Source organism: Marmota flaviventris, chromosome 5 (assembly GCF_047511675.1).
Source record: "Marmota flaviventris isolate mMarFla1 chromosome 5, mMarFla1.hap1, whole genome shotgun sequence".
Taxonomy (NCBI): domain Eukaryota; kingdom Metazoa; phylum Chordata; class Mammalia; order Rodentia; family Sciuridae; genus Marmota; species Marmota flaviventris.
Window position 1 is genome coordinate 123,087,744 of NC_092502.1, and position 16,900 is coordinate 123,104,643.

The 16,900-nt window shown below is 35.5% G+C and overlaps 1 protein-coding gene across 3 annotated transcripts in view; it reads left to right on the forward strand.

The window, feature by feature from the left end:
- Slc38a9 (solute carrier family 38 member 9) overlaps positions 1-11,614 on the forward strand; it is a 112,701-nt gene extending 101,087 nt beyond the window's left edge. For all 3 annotated transcript variants that reach the window (XM_027938090.3, XM_071612602.1, XM_071612603.1), the window contains 2 exons: positions 2,672-2,761; positions 4,246-11,614. In XM_027938090.3, coding sequence (XP_027793891.1) covers positions 2,672-2,761; positions 4,246-4,411 — 256 coding nt within the window. In that variant the 3' untranslated portion in view covers positions 4,412-11,614. The remainder of the gene's footprint in view (positions 1-2,671; positions 2,762-4,245) is intronic.
- Positions 11,615-16,900: the final 5,286 nt, after the last annotated feature.

Genomic DNA, 16,900 nt, shown 5'->3' on the forward strand with positions numbered 1-16,900 from the left:
CTTCTCTAGTGGACAATTGGATTCCCTTTCGTTTCCGCATTGTCTGTTATAATATATTGATTTCATTTAAATATGTGAAGAAAAATCCAGCCTCACATAAATATACTTGAAAACTCTAGGGTTTTTTGGGGGGTGGGGTGGGGTTCTTTGGGGGAGTGTGGATTTTTTGTTGCTGTTGTTTTGTTTTGGGGGGGCTTTGCATTCCTAGGGATTAAACCCAGAGACACTCTACCACAGCTACCTACCCAGCCTTTTTAATTTTTTTAATGTTGAGACAGGGTCTCACTAAGTTGCTGAGGGTGTTGCTAAGTTGCTGAGGCTGGCCTTAAACTTGTGACCCTCCTACCTCAGTTTCCCAAGCAGCTGAGATAACAAGCATGTTCAACCGCACCCAGCAAGAAGGGGTATTTTTAATAGCCTTTTCAGACAATGGCAGATATTCTTTGATACTATGTCAAAACTTTGACAAGTGGTAGTTTGTTATAGTTGCAATGTATAATCAGGAATTTAATCACATTAAAATCTATTGGTGTTTCTTGTACATTGGTTCTTTTATCCATCATGAATGGTCAATATTGGTTCACTGAGTTCTGCAGATCTCCCAAAACCCACATTCATTATTATCAATAATTTCATCATGAAATTCTTTTAAGTTTTGGGAAACTCGCAAGTTCTTCAAAATTATAGTTTTTATTTGAAAGCTCACATGCTGTCATTGGCAATAAATACTGCAGGTTGTTTCCTAAAGTGATAAGCTCATCATTTATTTTAAAGAAAATGTCTGTCAAACACCGAAGTTTGTTTTTGTTTTTACAGTACTGGGGATTAAAGCCAGGGTGCTTACCACTGTACTATATCCCCAGCCCCTTTTATATTTTTCACTTTGAGACAGGGTCTTGCTGAATTGCCTAGTCTGGCTTCAGACTTACAATCCTCCTGCCTCAATCTCCTGAGTAGCTGAGATTACAGGCATGCACCAACAGCAGCCCCCCCACACACCCACACACACACACAAAAAAACACCCAAGTTTGGATGACCATCATTGTCTGCATATCAAGTAAAAATAGCAGTATTTGGGAAAAACAGCTAGTTTGGCTTCCAGTTCTACTGCTCAAGCACTTTTTCCCAAGAACAGCCATTTTACTTCAGTATATAGGAGATATGCTCTATTATGTAATTCCCATTTGCTCAATAGAATATTAAAAAGATGTATATTCAAAGCATGAATTTTTTCTGTTGTTTTCAGACTGGAGTTCAAACCCAGGTCCTTGCACATGCTCAACACATGTTCTGTCACTGAACTGCACCCCAACCCTCAACAGCATTTTTTAATAATTTTTTTTCTTTTTCTTTCTTTCTCCTCTCTCCCCACAGTATTTGGCATAAAGAATACAAATTACAGATAGGTACAGTTACCTATACCCATGCTAAGGGGCCAGCATTTTGAACCACCATTATCTTTGCAAAGCAAATAACATCTTGTAGTATGAAAAAATTTTTACCCAGGGACTACCTGAAAGGATATTGGGAAGCCCTGAACTTCATGATCACACTTTAAGAACTACCACTTTGGAAAATATAGAAAGTCATTTCCTTTTACAATACAGAAATAACAAAGGCCCCGCCAGGTCTCAAAGCCCTGAAGCAATTTTAAGATTTGAGTTCCTAAACAAATAGTAAGATCTTGAAGCCTAATATCTTCGTAATTTATCAAGATATATGACTGACCACTTATTTGCATAAGGGATTTTCCTTATTTTTAGTTCTCTGTAATCTTTATCTGAGATTAATTAATCTCTGATGATTTGGTCCAGAATGTTGCTTTGATATGTACATTAGGCTTCCGAGAATCATTTTGGGGGGAAGTATTTATTTCCTTGGCATCAGTGTTTATGTACATTTATTGTTATTTGTTTCCAAAATTAATTCCCAACCTTGAATTGTTAATATCTAGCTAAAGTATTTAGTAAAAATTCTATTCATGGTAAATATTGAATAGCTTTAGATAAATCTGAAAAATAAATACTTGTCCATATATAATGCCTTTCCCTTAATATATAAAATTTTTCTATTATAAATGTTAAGGTAAACATTTTACAAACAATTGAAGTATAGAAAAGAGGAAACATTATGTGAAATTCTAAATCCTAATACTATCCATCATTACTGCTTTTCCAGAGTGTTTACATCTAATATTTTTTCAAATATTTTTGGATTTTCTTCTGTAGTGAAAATCTAGCTAGCTCTTTTTCAAATTGGTTAGGTAATTTTTTAAATCATCTAGGTAATAATGATGTGATTTTTAATAATTGTTACTATATTCTGTCAGGTAAATTGTTGCCTTACATTTTTAATAGCTTTTTTCATGGTTTTGATTATTTTCTTAAGATATTCCAAATGGAATGATAGATCAAAGAATGTGAATTCTGATACATGCTACCAGTTTGCACCTATAGAATTTGGCCTATTTATGTAATTGCATTAAAGGGCCAATTTCACTGTCTTGTGACCAGCAGTGAGTACTATTGTTTGCCTTTTATTTTTGCTGTGATCTTATTGACAATTCATTTTAAAGATGTTAAGAATGAATTTTGTTCTTATGTTAGTGGTTACAATTTGCTTATTTATATATATGTTGTTTTTCCTTTTAATTCTCTTCTCACCTTGTAGCATTTTCCACGTGCTGATTCTTAATCTAATTATTGTGGGAGCTGGAGTGATCATGGCCTGTTTCTACCCAAACATAGGAGGGATCATAAGGTACTGCCTGTACCGTTTTGGTGCATTGGCCTTTATTTTTAGGCTTTTCCTGATGTTGTTGTCATTGTCACAGTCGTTGTCATTGTTGTTTTAATTGTATCTAATTCTATTAATTTTTAAAATTGGTAGCATTCAAATGTAGTTCCCTGGTATCAGTTAAGGTGCTCATTAAACTTCATTTCTGTTTATTCCTGGTGGAGAATAGACTGTAGAAGCCCCATTATCCCTAAAGCTTCCCACTGTATTTCCTTTATTTTTCAACCCCCAAAAAAGGTATTTTTACTGTATAATACATAAATTCTTGTGACTGCCCAGGAGGTCCTTTATATGTCAACTTCCTTAATGCATCTATTCAAAAACATGTCAGTGTCCATTTTAGTCAAAAAGTAAGAGTTCAGGTCCCAGAGGAGACTCTATCCTTAATATCCTTTCCCTAAAAAGTTGTGACAGGTTGAGCAGGGTGGAAATAAAATTGTGACCTCAGATTCTCATGTTAAACTGGTTCAGAATGATCTGATTTCTCTTCCTTAATACAGACAGCAGAGCTGAGTCGCTTTTTTGAAAGCCCTTATCTAAAAAAGTAACAATCAATGATTCATGAACAGCATTATTTGAGCCATTTGCCATTATACAAAAAGAAATACTTGGGGCAGGTATGTGGCTCAAGCGGTAGCATGCTCGCCTGGCATGCATGCGGCTCGGGTTCGATCCTCAGCACCACATACAAAGATGTTGTGTCTGCTGAAAACTAAAAAATAAATATTAAAAAAAAAATTCTCTCTCTCTCTCTCTCTCTCTCTCTCTCTCTCTCTCTCTCTCTCTCTCTCTCTTTCTTTTTCTCCCCTCTCTCTATCTAAAAAAAAAAAAGAAATACTTAGTCTTATTTTAAATAAAACAGGTGTAGGGAGAAAAAGAAACTAGAGGAGATTATTAGCCTGATACATATTGAATGTATTGGTCTCTTAAGTTTCTATTAAGCCATTCCTAAAGAAAACTGGGAAAGAGAGAGGAAAATGCCTGTTTTTCTGTCACAATCTCATGTTTAGATATTTTTGTTAATATCTTTGATAATTATGCTAAATGCCACAGTGGCACTCATCTGTTTTCACTCTTAAGCAGATTCTAGCAGTCCCTCACAAACTCAAAATGTGTAATTAGTTTATAAAGATCAAAGATGGGAAGCCTGTCTCCAGATGTTTCTGAGGAAGTAGCTACAATCACTGAGGCACAGAGGAACTATGGAGATTTGAGGGATGAATAAAAACCCTTTGTCAAGCAGATGTTATAAAGATGAGCAGGAAATAATTGTTTTTATTAACAAGTAAAATAAGTTTAAGCCCAATGTCAGCAATAAAAGAATCAAAGTAATTTTGTCACAATATGAGACTGAGGAAGATTTAAAGTTTACTGTATTTGCCTTAATTATAAAACAGAAAAAGCAAAATGTAAGGTGAATATTAATCCCCAAAGCTTTTATTTTACAGATATTCAGGAGCAGCTTGCGGTCTGGCCTTTGTATTCATATATCCATCTCTCATCTATATAATTTCCCTCCACCAAGAAGAACGTCTGACATGGCCTAAGTTAATTTTTCATATTTTCATCATCATTTTGGGTCTGGCTAACCTGATTGTGCAGTTTTTTATGTGAAAACTGTTTTCTTAAGATCTTTCATGGTATTTTGAGCCTTGACAATAGTTCTACATAAACTCACTTGTAAATGCTGTTGCTGCTGTAATTCTAAATGTTTTTCTAAAATAATTTGAAAGCAAAGGTCTATTACTAAGTATTTTTTATTAGAGTGGGAAAAGGATCAATAAGAATGAATAGTCTCTTTACCTTTATCATATTCACTTACCTCTTCATTCTCATTTGTCTTTTTTAAGTAGATATATAGGAAAAAAATCATAGGGTGTCCTGCTTAGAAATATAAGGTAGGTGGATTTATTTTAGCTATAATAAGGATTCTCAGGGTTTCACAGCATTTGCTAGCATATTACTAGATCCTGTTTCTGCTTTATGTTTCCATGTACTCAATTTCATTTTCATTTTCTAGAGTATGTCTATAGGCTTAAACTTCTACCATTTGGGACTGTAAACCAAATACCTCATTTAAAAAAAAAAAAAAATGCTTCCATGGCATCAGTGTTAATAGAATGAATTCTTAACTGAATCTTTAATCTCTGTTTGAAGGGCAAAAATTTAAAACAGTGTTAGTATGAGCCTCATAATCAGAAAATTATGCAAAATGAATTAGGAGAGTTTGTAGCGTGTCTGACTCCTCCTTTATTTCTAACTCATTTTCAGTTTTGTAGGTTGAAATTATAGTTGCCCAAACCAGGTTTTGCATTGGAGCAAGAATGATTGTCCCCATAGACTCAGGGGACCCTTCTGCTTTTTGGATCCCTGAATTGCAGAGGCTGTCATGACAGGCCCAATGGGGAAAGCATGGGCAGAGAGAGGCATATGAGGCCATGCAGGGGAGAAAAGGAAATGGAGAAGAGGCCTGGGAAGGTAAGGCTCTGCCCAGCATATCTTGACTCCTCTGGGAGTGAAAGTGGTTTCTCTACCACAGAGAAGGATTCATTCTGTTTAAAACATGACTTCCAAAAGGAGTCTGAAGTCTGGCCAGGCAGAGTTCAATCCCCATAAGAAAAACTTACATCCAAAAAAAAAAAAGATTAAGAAATCTGGATTCTTAGAATTAAGAATCTTTTTTCTCTGATTTTAGGCTAAAATTCATAAATGTGTTGATAAAGATTTCACATTCCAGGATAATGCGTAGATTTGTATTATTTCCTTCCCTGCAAAATATGGGTAAAATCATATTGTATGCCTAGTAAGGAGCTCCAGATTTAAGACCAGCCTTAATTTCTTTAAGCAAAGTTTTCCATTCTATTCATTGACCCATATGTCTATATTAATGATAATTTATAATTCCTGAAGCTTTTTTAAAAGTCTCATTATTAAAATTCTCAAACACACATAAAAATAGAATAATATGGTACACACCTACACGTCCATACCCAGAGTTTAGTAATTGCAAGGCTTAGCTGCTTTTGCTTCACCTGTCCTTTTTGTTCTTTTCTACTGAAATATTTTTATAGTCAATCTCAGACATTATGTCAGTTCATTTCTACATACCTTAACATATGCAGCTAATAGGCTTTTAAACTTAGTTACATTTATTATGGAGATAGTCTCAAAGTTTTTGGTAGCAGAAACTGCTGGTAAAAATTAGGTCAATTGGAAAATTCTGTATTAGATGTCTCAATTCCTGTGTTAACCTCTCCAAGTATAAGGAATGAAGAAATGACTCTGCTTGAGAGCCTCTGGATTTATATGACTTACTCAGTTAAGAGATATAAGATGCAACAACACTAGAGAGATCTTCTAGGCTCAATCCCTATTTATTCCTAATTACTTCCCTTCTCTTTATGAACTTTAGAGATAAAGTTTTCATTGCCTCTTTTCGAAAATGTACTTGAATGCTTTAACACATGCAAAAATGATTTGATGTGTTTTGCCCACTTAATGGACAAAGGAAATATGACAATTTCTAAAATCCTGTTAGATATATGCTTAATGGCATAAGAGACTATCTCCTTTGGCCTGTTATTGGCATGGTTAAACTCTTTGTATTTGAATGTGTGTGTCCTGGCTCACACATTAGCATAACAAGATATGAAATCATTAGGATCACATGACAATTAATTTGAGATTTTTCTCTACTGTCTATCATCTCTTTGAATTTTCTAATTAAGTTTCTTTCACTTTTTGCTCAGATGAGGTTAACTTTAGCTGCTTTGAAGGTAGCTTTTTTAACATACAACTGAAGGACACTATAAAATTTAAAATGGTTTCTTTAGAGAGGTCTTCCTTAGAAATTCTGTGGAAGAATATGTGGCATATGCCAATACTAAATTAGAAAGGACAAAGAAAATGTAACTAAGTTTGATACCTGTGGATGATCATCTGAAATCAATTTCATGAGCAAATCCAAAAACTCATGGGAGTACAAAATAAATTTATCCAAAAAAAGAGACTATATTATATGGAAATGCTTTATATACAATAAGTATATTTTGTAAATACTATGTAAAGTCTAGTAGTACACTTTTTTGTTTCTCTTTGGAGTTCACTGGTAGAATTTTTTGTGTTTTGATATACTCATTTCCATAAATATTGAATAAACTACAATGTTCTGTGCTTTGGAGGAGACAGAGGTGTATAAGACATCATTCGTGTTCTAAAGGAACTTTCAATCTAGTAAAGGACCTGTGTTCACAATAATGAATGTTGCAAGACAGTTCATGCTGAGCACCTTTGGTGGGCATCCTAGGGTGGGTTGGTAAAGCAAGCTGAATTATGAAGCAACAGGGCCCATTGTCAAGCTTCTCCTAATAACTGTCCAAAATTTAAATTTTTTTAATATTTATTTTTTAGGTGTAGATGGACACAACACAATGCCTTTATTTTTGTGTGGTGCTGAGGATCGAACCCAGGTCCCACCTGTGCTAGGCGAGTGCTCTACCACTGAGCCACAATCCCAGCCCCCAAAATTTTAAATATTTGATATGTTTGCCAGCAAACGGAATCATATGTTAAGTATATTTGCTTTAACTTGGATAAATTTCCTCTAAGTCAAGTTTTACAAGATGTGTTTAACTGCTTCTTCATGCTGTTACTTTTTGCGTTCTTAGCACAGTCTGTTATTCACTCCTGTGAGTCATGCACAGCAAAGCCAAATGATTAATAGGGGAAATAATTAGAAACATATTGGGTGGTACAAACAAAAACATTCTATATAATTTTCTGTCAGGCTGGGCATGTAACTCAGTGGTAGAGCAGTTATGTACCACGTGTGAGGCCCTGGGTTCGATTCCCAACACACACACACACACACACACACTTTTCTCCAGAAATTTCACATGTTTAAATGTCAGTATTCATAATCTCAAATGTTTGAGCCGTTGATAACAGCAGGAAATATTGATGCTATATATTTTCTTTACAAATCACTGACCTGTTGCTTTTTAAAATCTGGTAGTTGTTCTGTTTTTGGTTTTATTTTGTGCTTTGGGGAATGGATCAAACCCAGGGCCTTGCACATGCTAGCCAGCAGTCTACCACTGAGCCACGTCCCCAGACTTTGTTTTTTTCTCAGATTCATCCCAATTGGAATGTCCAAAACCAAATTCAAATCTAGTTGACACTTAAACAGTAGAATGTGACATTAGTTTGTAATCCAAAATAAAATTAATCCTCTTAATGCACCCAAACTGACCTGACTGGCCCCAGTTTTATACTTAACTGCCATTTCACTTCAGATTATGTAAACACATATTGCAAAACAGCGCTGATGGGAACCTCTTAACCTAAATAGTATTCTCTGAAATGTAATTTGTTTTTTCATAGGAAAGTAGAAATTAAATCAGTATTATTTGAAAGAAAAATATTTCTGGGATTTTGTTTACTTAATTTTTGCTGGGAAATGCTATTGTCTCCTTGCTCTGGCCCCAGGACAAGAAAACCTTAGGTTCCATCTTTTGCAGGGTCAGACTTCTCAATGACTATGACACTGCAGATATGCTTGGTCCTGTTTCTAGCAAAATGTTGGTGTCATCATTTTCCAGAGTCCCTTAAGCCAAAAAAGGCCTCTAAATTTTTGACATCCCTAAGTAAAATTACTTTTTTTTCCCCAACATAATTTTTATTGATTTCCAAGTTCTTCTGAAAAGGTAAAATAAGGCTATGTCTTTTTAAAAGATTGGAAACTTCTCCATTCTCTTTATTGACCTCAGACCATGTAGTACAGACCTGGGACAGGGGTGAAAAGGCATTCACTCTCCAGATTTTTCTTCCTTTGGTTCTCTGTCAATACCAAGTGATCTAGGCACTCAGTTTACACTTGTTTAATTAACTATACAGGATTCTTCTTTAGTAGAAAATGATAAGTTAATTGCTATCATCTAGGATTTTATTCCATACATCTTCCCCTCCAAAAATATTGGGTCAGTCACATTCAAAGTTAGTCACTCAGTTAATATTTGAATACTAACTTCATGCCAGATCTTGTACTAAACACTGAGCTTACAGTGGTGAACAAGCCAGACATGACCCTCACAGTTTGTCATCCTTTGCAACTGAGTCGACCGTCTTCCTTAGGTATCACTTAAGTTCCCACCTCCCTGTCTGTTGAGTGCCATGATGAAGCCACATCATACACATTTTAAAAAGGATAGTGATGCTCACTTTGTAAAGTGAGCCGTGTTTATCAGCATAATATTTTTTCAAATCCAAGGTTAATTATAATCACATTAAAATTAGGTGGACAAACCTGGAAGGTGCCACAGATGAATAGGTGACTTTTGAGATGATGGATTCTAGGTGAATCATTTTTGTTCTTGCTTTGACATTTGCCTAGCAAATTTTTCTAAAAAGATGTCTAGGATAAATCATGGCACAGAAATCTTGTGGAAGTATATCAGCACTCAACCATGAGGTAGAAAACCTTCAAATGGATTACAGAGAGCTTTGATTACAGGGACAGATTCAGGTTTTATGGAGCCCAAAGCTTATATAATTTGGAGTTCCCTCTTTAAAGAAAAACATATAAAATTAGGAGCCCCAAATTAGGAAGGAGCCCATAGATGTGAGGAACTCTAGCTTTAGCTTTTTTAGCATTAAAATAAATCACACACAAACCATTCTAGGAAGAAGGGAAATGTTTGAAAGCTGAAGAAGGAGTAATCCGGAAATGTTTCAGGCTCCCTATTCAATGTGTCAAACTTTACATTTCTCTGCCACCTTTAAGAACTGTATCTTTGCCGAGTACATTGGTGCATGCCTGTAATCCTAGTGACTCTGGAGGCTGAGGGAGGAGGATCGAAAGTTCAAAGCCAGCCTCAGTAACTTAGTGAGACCCTGTCAAAAAATTAAAAAAAAAAAAATTGGCTAGAGATGTAGCTCAGAGTTAAGTGCCCCTGGGTTCAATCCCTGGTACCAGGGACATTTTTTTTTTCCGACTAGAAAATTTTTACCTGGCAATGGGTTTTGCAAGCTATTAATATTTTGTTGTTGCTGTTGTTGTTGTTTTAATTAATCTCTACAGAGATAACAAAGAATTCAAAGAATGCTGTTTAATTTTCAAATAGTAGTCTTTGTCTACCTTAGGGATGAGGAATGTTTTAAGGGCCATTGATAAAGAAAACAAGTTACCTAGAGCAGAATTAAAGTAAGGCAACATTTATTTATTTATATTCCACCTTGTTCCTGAAAGGAAATATTTTTATTCTCTTAAAGAAAATCAACTTTAAAGGACTAACTTGAAGACTTTTTAGAAAGCATTAGAAATTTATGATATTCCTTGAAGAGAGAAAACGAAAACTTGATTCAAATAAATAATTACTCCTCAGTGCCATATCATTTATAATCCTGTACTGTAGATAAAAGCCAATATTTAATGCACAAAACTTTCACTAATTATCCTAGATTTGGAAGTGCAAAGATAAAATCAGAATAAGTACCAGATTTCTCTTTATTTAATTGAAACTATAGCCCTTCCCTGTAAAATCTTTTAATGCTCCAGTAGAAAAACAGGCAAGGGCCTTTGTAACAGAAAACTGGAAATGAACATGAGGAGAAAAAAGTTTAGCAACAAATGACTTCTAGACAGATTTATTTGCAACACACAATCGCAGAAACGTTATGCCAACTGAAAGAAGCCAACTGCAAAATAACTGCACTTTGTATGTTTCCATTGGTATGAAATCACAATAAAGGACAAATTATAGGAAAAAAAAAAAAAGTAGAACAGTGGTTTTCTAGAACAGAGGTTATCCATGGGTATAGGGGAACTTTCTGGGGTGGTAGAAATGTTTTAGAAGTGGATTGTGGTATTGGTTGCCACTGTACATTTACTGAAATCATTGAATTGCACATTGACATTGCTTGAATTTTATGATATGTAAGTGATCCCTCAAAGCTGTTTTAAAAAACTCAAACTCCGAGAGGGAGCTGGGGTCGTGGCTCGGTGGTAGAGCGCTTTCCTGGCACGTATGAGGTGCCACATATAAATAAATAAAAGATCCATTGACAACTAAAAAAAAAAATCTAAAAAAAACAATTCAACCTTATTAGTAGGAAAGGAAAAATAATGCTTTCTACTTGGTAAATAACAATAATACCCTGACAAAGATGTGGAAAGCGTATGCTTATACACAGATAATGGGTGTAAAAGTGGTGCAGACTTTCTGAAAGTAATTTGGGAAATTTATACTAAAACCTCAAAACGGGGCTCAGTGGTTGAGTGCTTGCCTTGCATGTGTGAGGCACTGGGTTCAATCCTCAGCACCACATAAATGAATGAATAAATAAATAAGATTTTTTAAATATATATATTTTTTAAAAGACCTCATGTCATTTGACTCACTTCCAAAGGAAAATCCCAATGAAAAAATTGGACAAATGTGGTCAGTCACTCAGAGATGTTCATCTCATTATTATATGTAATGGAAAAATTAGAAACAGTTGTCTAATGTTAGGAGATAAATTATGAAATCTCCTTATCAATACTATGTAGCTATTTAAAATGATGATGCTGATGTATATATGTAATAAATGTCACAATGATGTTTATAAGGGGGGGTTACAGTTAAATATGTAGAATTATAAAAATATTTGTTTATACACACGCATAGAAAAAGGTCTGGAAGTTTAACAGTTATGAACACTGATCACCTCTGGGTGCACCTTTTTATTGTTTTTTGTTTATCTATATTTTATAAAGTTTTTAAGTAAAATGTATCATATTCTGTGGGGGAAAAGCAATAAAAATTTTTTATTTAAAAATATCTTTCATTGACTTCTCATCACTTAAAACTGTAGGGACCATTTTTGATATTAAGAACGTCCAGAATGGAAAGTTCTGGGCTGGTGGGTGGCTCAGTGGTAAAGCACTTGCCTGACATGTGTGAGGCACTGGGTTCGATCCTCAACACCACATAAAAATAAATAAATAAAACTAAAGGTATTATGTTCATTAAAAAAGAACAAAAAAATTTTATTAGTGCATTATAATTGTACATAATAGTGCGATTTGTTGTAACATTTGTACATACCCATAACAATATAATTTGGTCAACTTCATGGAATAAAAATTCTTCATACACCACAGTAGTTGTACTTTTGGTGTTTATTGATTGATAAAAATAATGACTAAAAGCTATTACAGTTTCTGTACCACTGATATACCACACTGGTTTGATATATTATCATAGTATTTGCAGACGTTTAAACATGTTTCTAGCTGGGCACAGTAGCACACACCTGTAATCCCAGCAGGTCAGGAAGCTGAGAGTTCAAAGCCAGCCTCAGCAAAAGCAAGGTGCTAAGCAACTACAAGACCTGTCTTTAATTAAAGCAAGACCTTGTCTCTAATTAAAATACAAAATAGGGCTGGGGATGTGACTCAGTGGTCGAGTACCCCTGAGTTCAAACCCAGTACCAAAAAAAAAAAAAATGATTCTATCAAATGTATGCAAATAGAAAGTAAGAAGATATTCTACTTCCTGGTTCCTGCCTCAGACTGAGCTTAGAGTAGAATTACTTGAGCTATTTATTCACTATAATAGCCAAGGAACAGAACCAATAGAAGAGATTTATATATAGATATAGGGACATGGGGAGATTTATTTTAAGGAATCTACTAATTGTCATGAGGCTGGCAAGTTCAAAATCTGCAGGATAGGCTGGTAAGATAGAGATAGGCAGGGCTGGGGTTGTAGCTCAGTGGTTGATCGCTTGCCTCTAATGCATGAGGCACTGGGTTTGATCCTCAACACATAAAAATAAGTAAATAAAGAGATTATATCCATCTACAAAAGTTGTCTGCAGGCAGAATTCTCTCTCCTCTGGGACACCTCTCTTTTTTTCCTAAGGACTTCAACTGACTGGATGAGTCTTCCCCACTGTGGAGGGTAATCTATTTTACTCAAAAATCTATTGATTTAAATGCTAATCTTATTTCAAAACAGACCCTTTATAGAAATGTCCAGATGTGATTAGCCAAATATCTGGGTACCATGGCACAGCTAAAGTGACAAAACATACCAGCAGGTTGGAAGTTGTTCCCCCTTCTTCCTGCCAGTTATCCAGAAATGATGCTGGGCTTGCCATATTAGGGAGATAGCATGTCACATGATGGCAGGACCAGCAGACATCTCTGAAACACTAATGGGCAGAGCCCAATCAGGACAACTTGCATTGGCTAACCAGCCCTGGGGCCCCAGATGAGGTGCTTTATTAGAACCTCTGGTCAGGACATTGCTCAAGCACAATAGAAAATGGAAAAGTAGTTCTCATCCCTGTCCATTGGGCCCAACACTACCCAGGCCTAAGATTGGCCCCAAAAGACAGTAACAGGCCAGGTTGAGGTAACAACTTCCCCATGGAACACTCAGAGCCCCTCCTCTCTCCCTTATGCCCCAGGAGCCCACCATTTCCCACTTAGTAATTTCTCTAAACACAGCAGTACAGATCTCACCCACTTTTTTAGAAAAGAGAAAAAAAAATTAAAAATGCACAAAAAGCATTTTAAAAAAACCCATAATTTCACCATATGTTTAATATTTTAGTGTTCAGAAGGAAAAATGAATTGAAACATGATTTCCTTAACATAAGCAATTTCCTAACATTAATATTTTTAAATGATTAACCACATGCTCCTTTATAATTTATTTAATCAGCCCTCTATTATTGGATAGTTTTTCCAGTGTTGCTATTTTAGTTATTATGATTTTTGTTATTAATCTTTGGATACATATTTTTTTACTATATCCAGTCATATGAAATAAATTCTAGGAAGTAGAATTGATGGGTCAACAGCTATAAATATTACAGCCTTTATTGTGATATGGCCAATTTATCTCCTTGAAAATTACACTGATATATACTCACACCATCAGCACAAGAATACCTATTTCTGGGCTGGAGTTGTGGTTCAATGGTGGACCACTTGCCTAGCATGTGTGAGGCACTGGGTTTGATCCTCAGCACCACATAAAAATAAACAAAATGAAGGTATTGTGTCCATCTACAACTAGAAAATATTTTTTAAAAGAATATCAATTTCCCCAAATCCTATATATAAAACATATCTGCTAGTCTGATAGGCTTAAAGTGATGTCTTCTTGTTTCAATTTGCACTTCTTTGATTATAAGTGAGATTGTTCTGTTTTTATTTTTCACATTTACTGGTCATTTTGAGGTTTTCTTTATTGGTTGTACAGGAGTCAAGGCTAAATCATCTCAGACAGCCCTGATACTCTGAATCCTGATTCTAAATCTTGCTGAAGGTATATTTTGTTGTTTTCCTAAATCTTTTAAAAATAGTTCTCTTGGTTCCTTTGTTTCTGATGACTTTTCACCTAACAGCCAGAGCATGAATAATGTTCCATGGTTAATCACATTTAGCCTGCTGCAGAAACTGTTTTAGTTTATCAAGTTAACTCAAGGGAATTCTCTGAGAACAAAGTTAAGATTTGGAGAAGTTCCAGGGCTCTCTACCCTGGCCAGCTTCATTTAGGCTCAGCACCTTGAACACAGCCCCAACTGCGCAAGAGCTCCTGATGGCTGCTCACTCATCTCTCCTACTCTAAATATTTTGGTTATTAGTCTATCCCTATCACCTACCTTTTATCAGACTCAAAAAATATTTATTGATGGAATGAATAAAATTCCTAAGAATAAAGAGTTTGTTGTCAAAATCAAACTGCAAACAAAATAGGAGAAATTACAAATAGATGTTATTCTCAACTTATTATGTGTAAAAGCTATCATCTTAAGTTTCAAAGCCATGGAGGAAGTCACATGGAAAAAAAGATTTTTTTTTTTCCTTTTTCTTTACTCCAGTGCTGGGATCAAACCCAGGACCTTGTGTGTACTAGGCAAGCTCTGTACCACTGAGCCATATCCCATCCCTGTAGATTTGATTATATAGAATATTAAACTCTATAGATCAAAAATATCAAAAGAGAAGTATCACACTGGGAAAACATTTGAATATATATATGTATATATTCAAATGTATACACACACACACACACACCCCTCAAATACACACATTCATTCACACACATGTATGATGCATCAATATGGAAATAAGGGAACTAAGATATTCCAGTACAAAAATGAGAAAAGAACATAAAACAGACAATTTTCAAATGAGAAAGTACAAATGACTAAGAGCTATACAATAACAAAGAAAAACCATTTTCTTACAACTGTTATTACAAAAAGACAATAATTATAGTACTGCTGAGTAGGGCACAGGGAATGGGGCATACCCTCCTAGATCTTCAAAGTCAACTTTTTAAAACTCAAAAGACATTCAGTTTTTTTTCCCCTGCATTTTAGCCATTTAGACCTTACCATAGGAGCAATACATATCAAAAGACTTCAACGACTCTAAAACATTGGGAGAAGGCAAGAAGCACAAGGAATTGAAACTGGTAGATTAATATTAAAGTACTATTCCATTACACATAGGTAGAAATCAAATGTGATTTATTCATTAGTAGTATTTTCTACAGGTAGCTCATCAACACTTTATTTCAGTCACCTATGCCTTAGATCAAAGAATTATTGGTGAAGTTACTTGTGTTATTGATACTGCTTTTTATTGGGTATTAGTTTCCCAGAGGTACAGAGAGCACGATGGAATGATGAGCCACATATAAGCCACATAATACAAATAAAAATTTTTCTGTTACAAAATCTTATCTTTCAAAAAAACGTTCATTGGGGCTGGGGATGTGGCTCAAGCGGTAGCACACTGGCCTGGCATGCGTGCGGCCCAGGTTTGACCCTCAGAACCACACACAAAGATGTTGTGTCTGCCGAAAACTAAAAAAAAATATACTAAAAAAAAAAAAAAGTTCATTATCTCTCAGCAGATTTTGTTTTCTTCTTGTGTGTTTTGTTTTGCTTTGAGACAGGGCCTTGCTATTTTGCTTAGGCTGGCCTCAAACTCCTAGGCTCAAACAATCCTTTTGCCTCAGCCTTCAGAATGGCTGGGACTACAGGGACACCACCACACCCAGCTCTGATTTGATAGAAATTTCATCTTAGGGGATTGGGTTGTGGCCCAGTGGTAGAGCACTTGCCTAGCATGTGTGAGGCACTGGGTTCGATTCTCAGCACGACATATGAATAAATAAAAAATAAAGGTACATCAACTAAAAAAAAGAAAACGAAATTTCACCTTAGCACAGGCCTCAAGACAAAATTAGAAATGTCCATTTCAGAATTCTTTTTTCTTGCTCTTCACAAACCACAGTGTGAATTCCTAAAGAGCAGGTTGCCCTGTCACAAAAGCTCCATTCGGCTTCAGAGTCTGTTGTTATTTTCCCTGCGTGGAGGACAGATTTTTGTTGTTGTTGTTGAATCAGGATCATATTTGCATCTGGTAGGATAATGGGCCATATTCTCTTCTGTCCACACATGGCTACAGTGACAATAGCAAGAATCACTCAAGACAGATAGAAGCTGGCTCAGCCAGTACTAAACTCAGCCTGATTTTAAGAAGTAAATGGTCAAGTTAATAGTTATTGAAGAGCAAAGCAGCTAGTGGATTTGAATCCTTTGAAATTTCCAGCCCAGGGTATGAAGTAATTCCAGATTGTAATGAGCTTCAGAGTCCTCCCTGACTGTAAATAAAAACACACAACAATTGTATATCGAATCTAGGACTTTGTGTGGCACTAGGTAATTGATTGCTAAACTCCAAGTCCTGATTCTCCCTTCCGTTGTTGATGTTTAGATTCTCCACTGCCTTCAGAATCTAATATTCACCTTTCTTCAAAGTGGCCCCAAAAGATGAGTCAAAAATTCCATAACTCTCTCCGCATGGGGAAGCGGGAGACCCAGAAAACTGAAGCGAATTTCCTACTCTCACAACAGGGAACTCTGAGTTATCAAGTGGTTATGGAAATTTAGTCAAAATGGAAAAGACACTTCCTCATCCTTAGGTTCTCTCTTGTGTTTGTTTAAAAATAAAAGCCTTTCCATTTCATGGATTCATGAGAGACTGGGATTTTGACACATAAAACTTGGAATTCCTCTAACTGGTCAGAACAC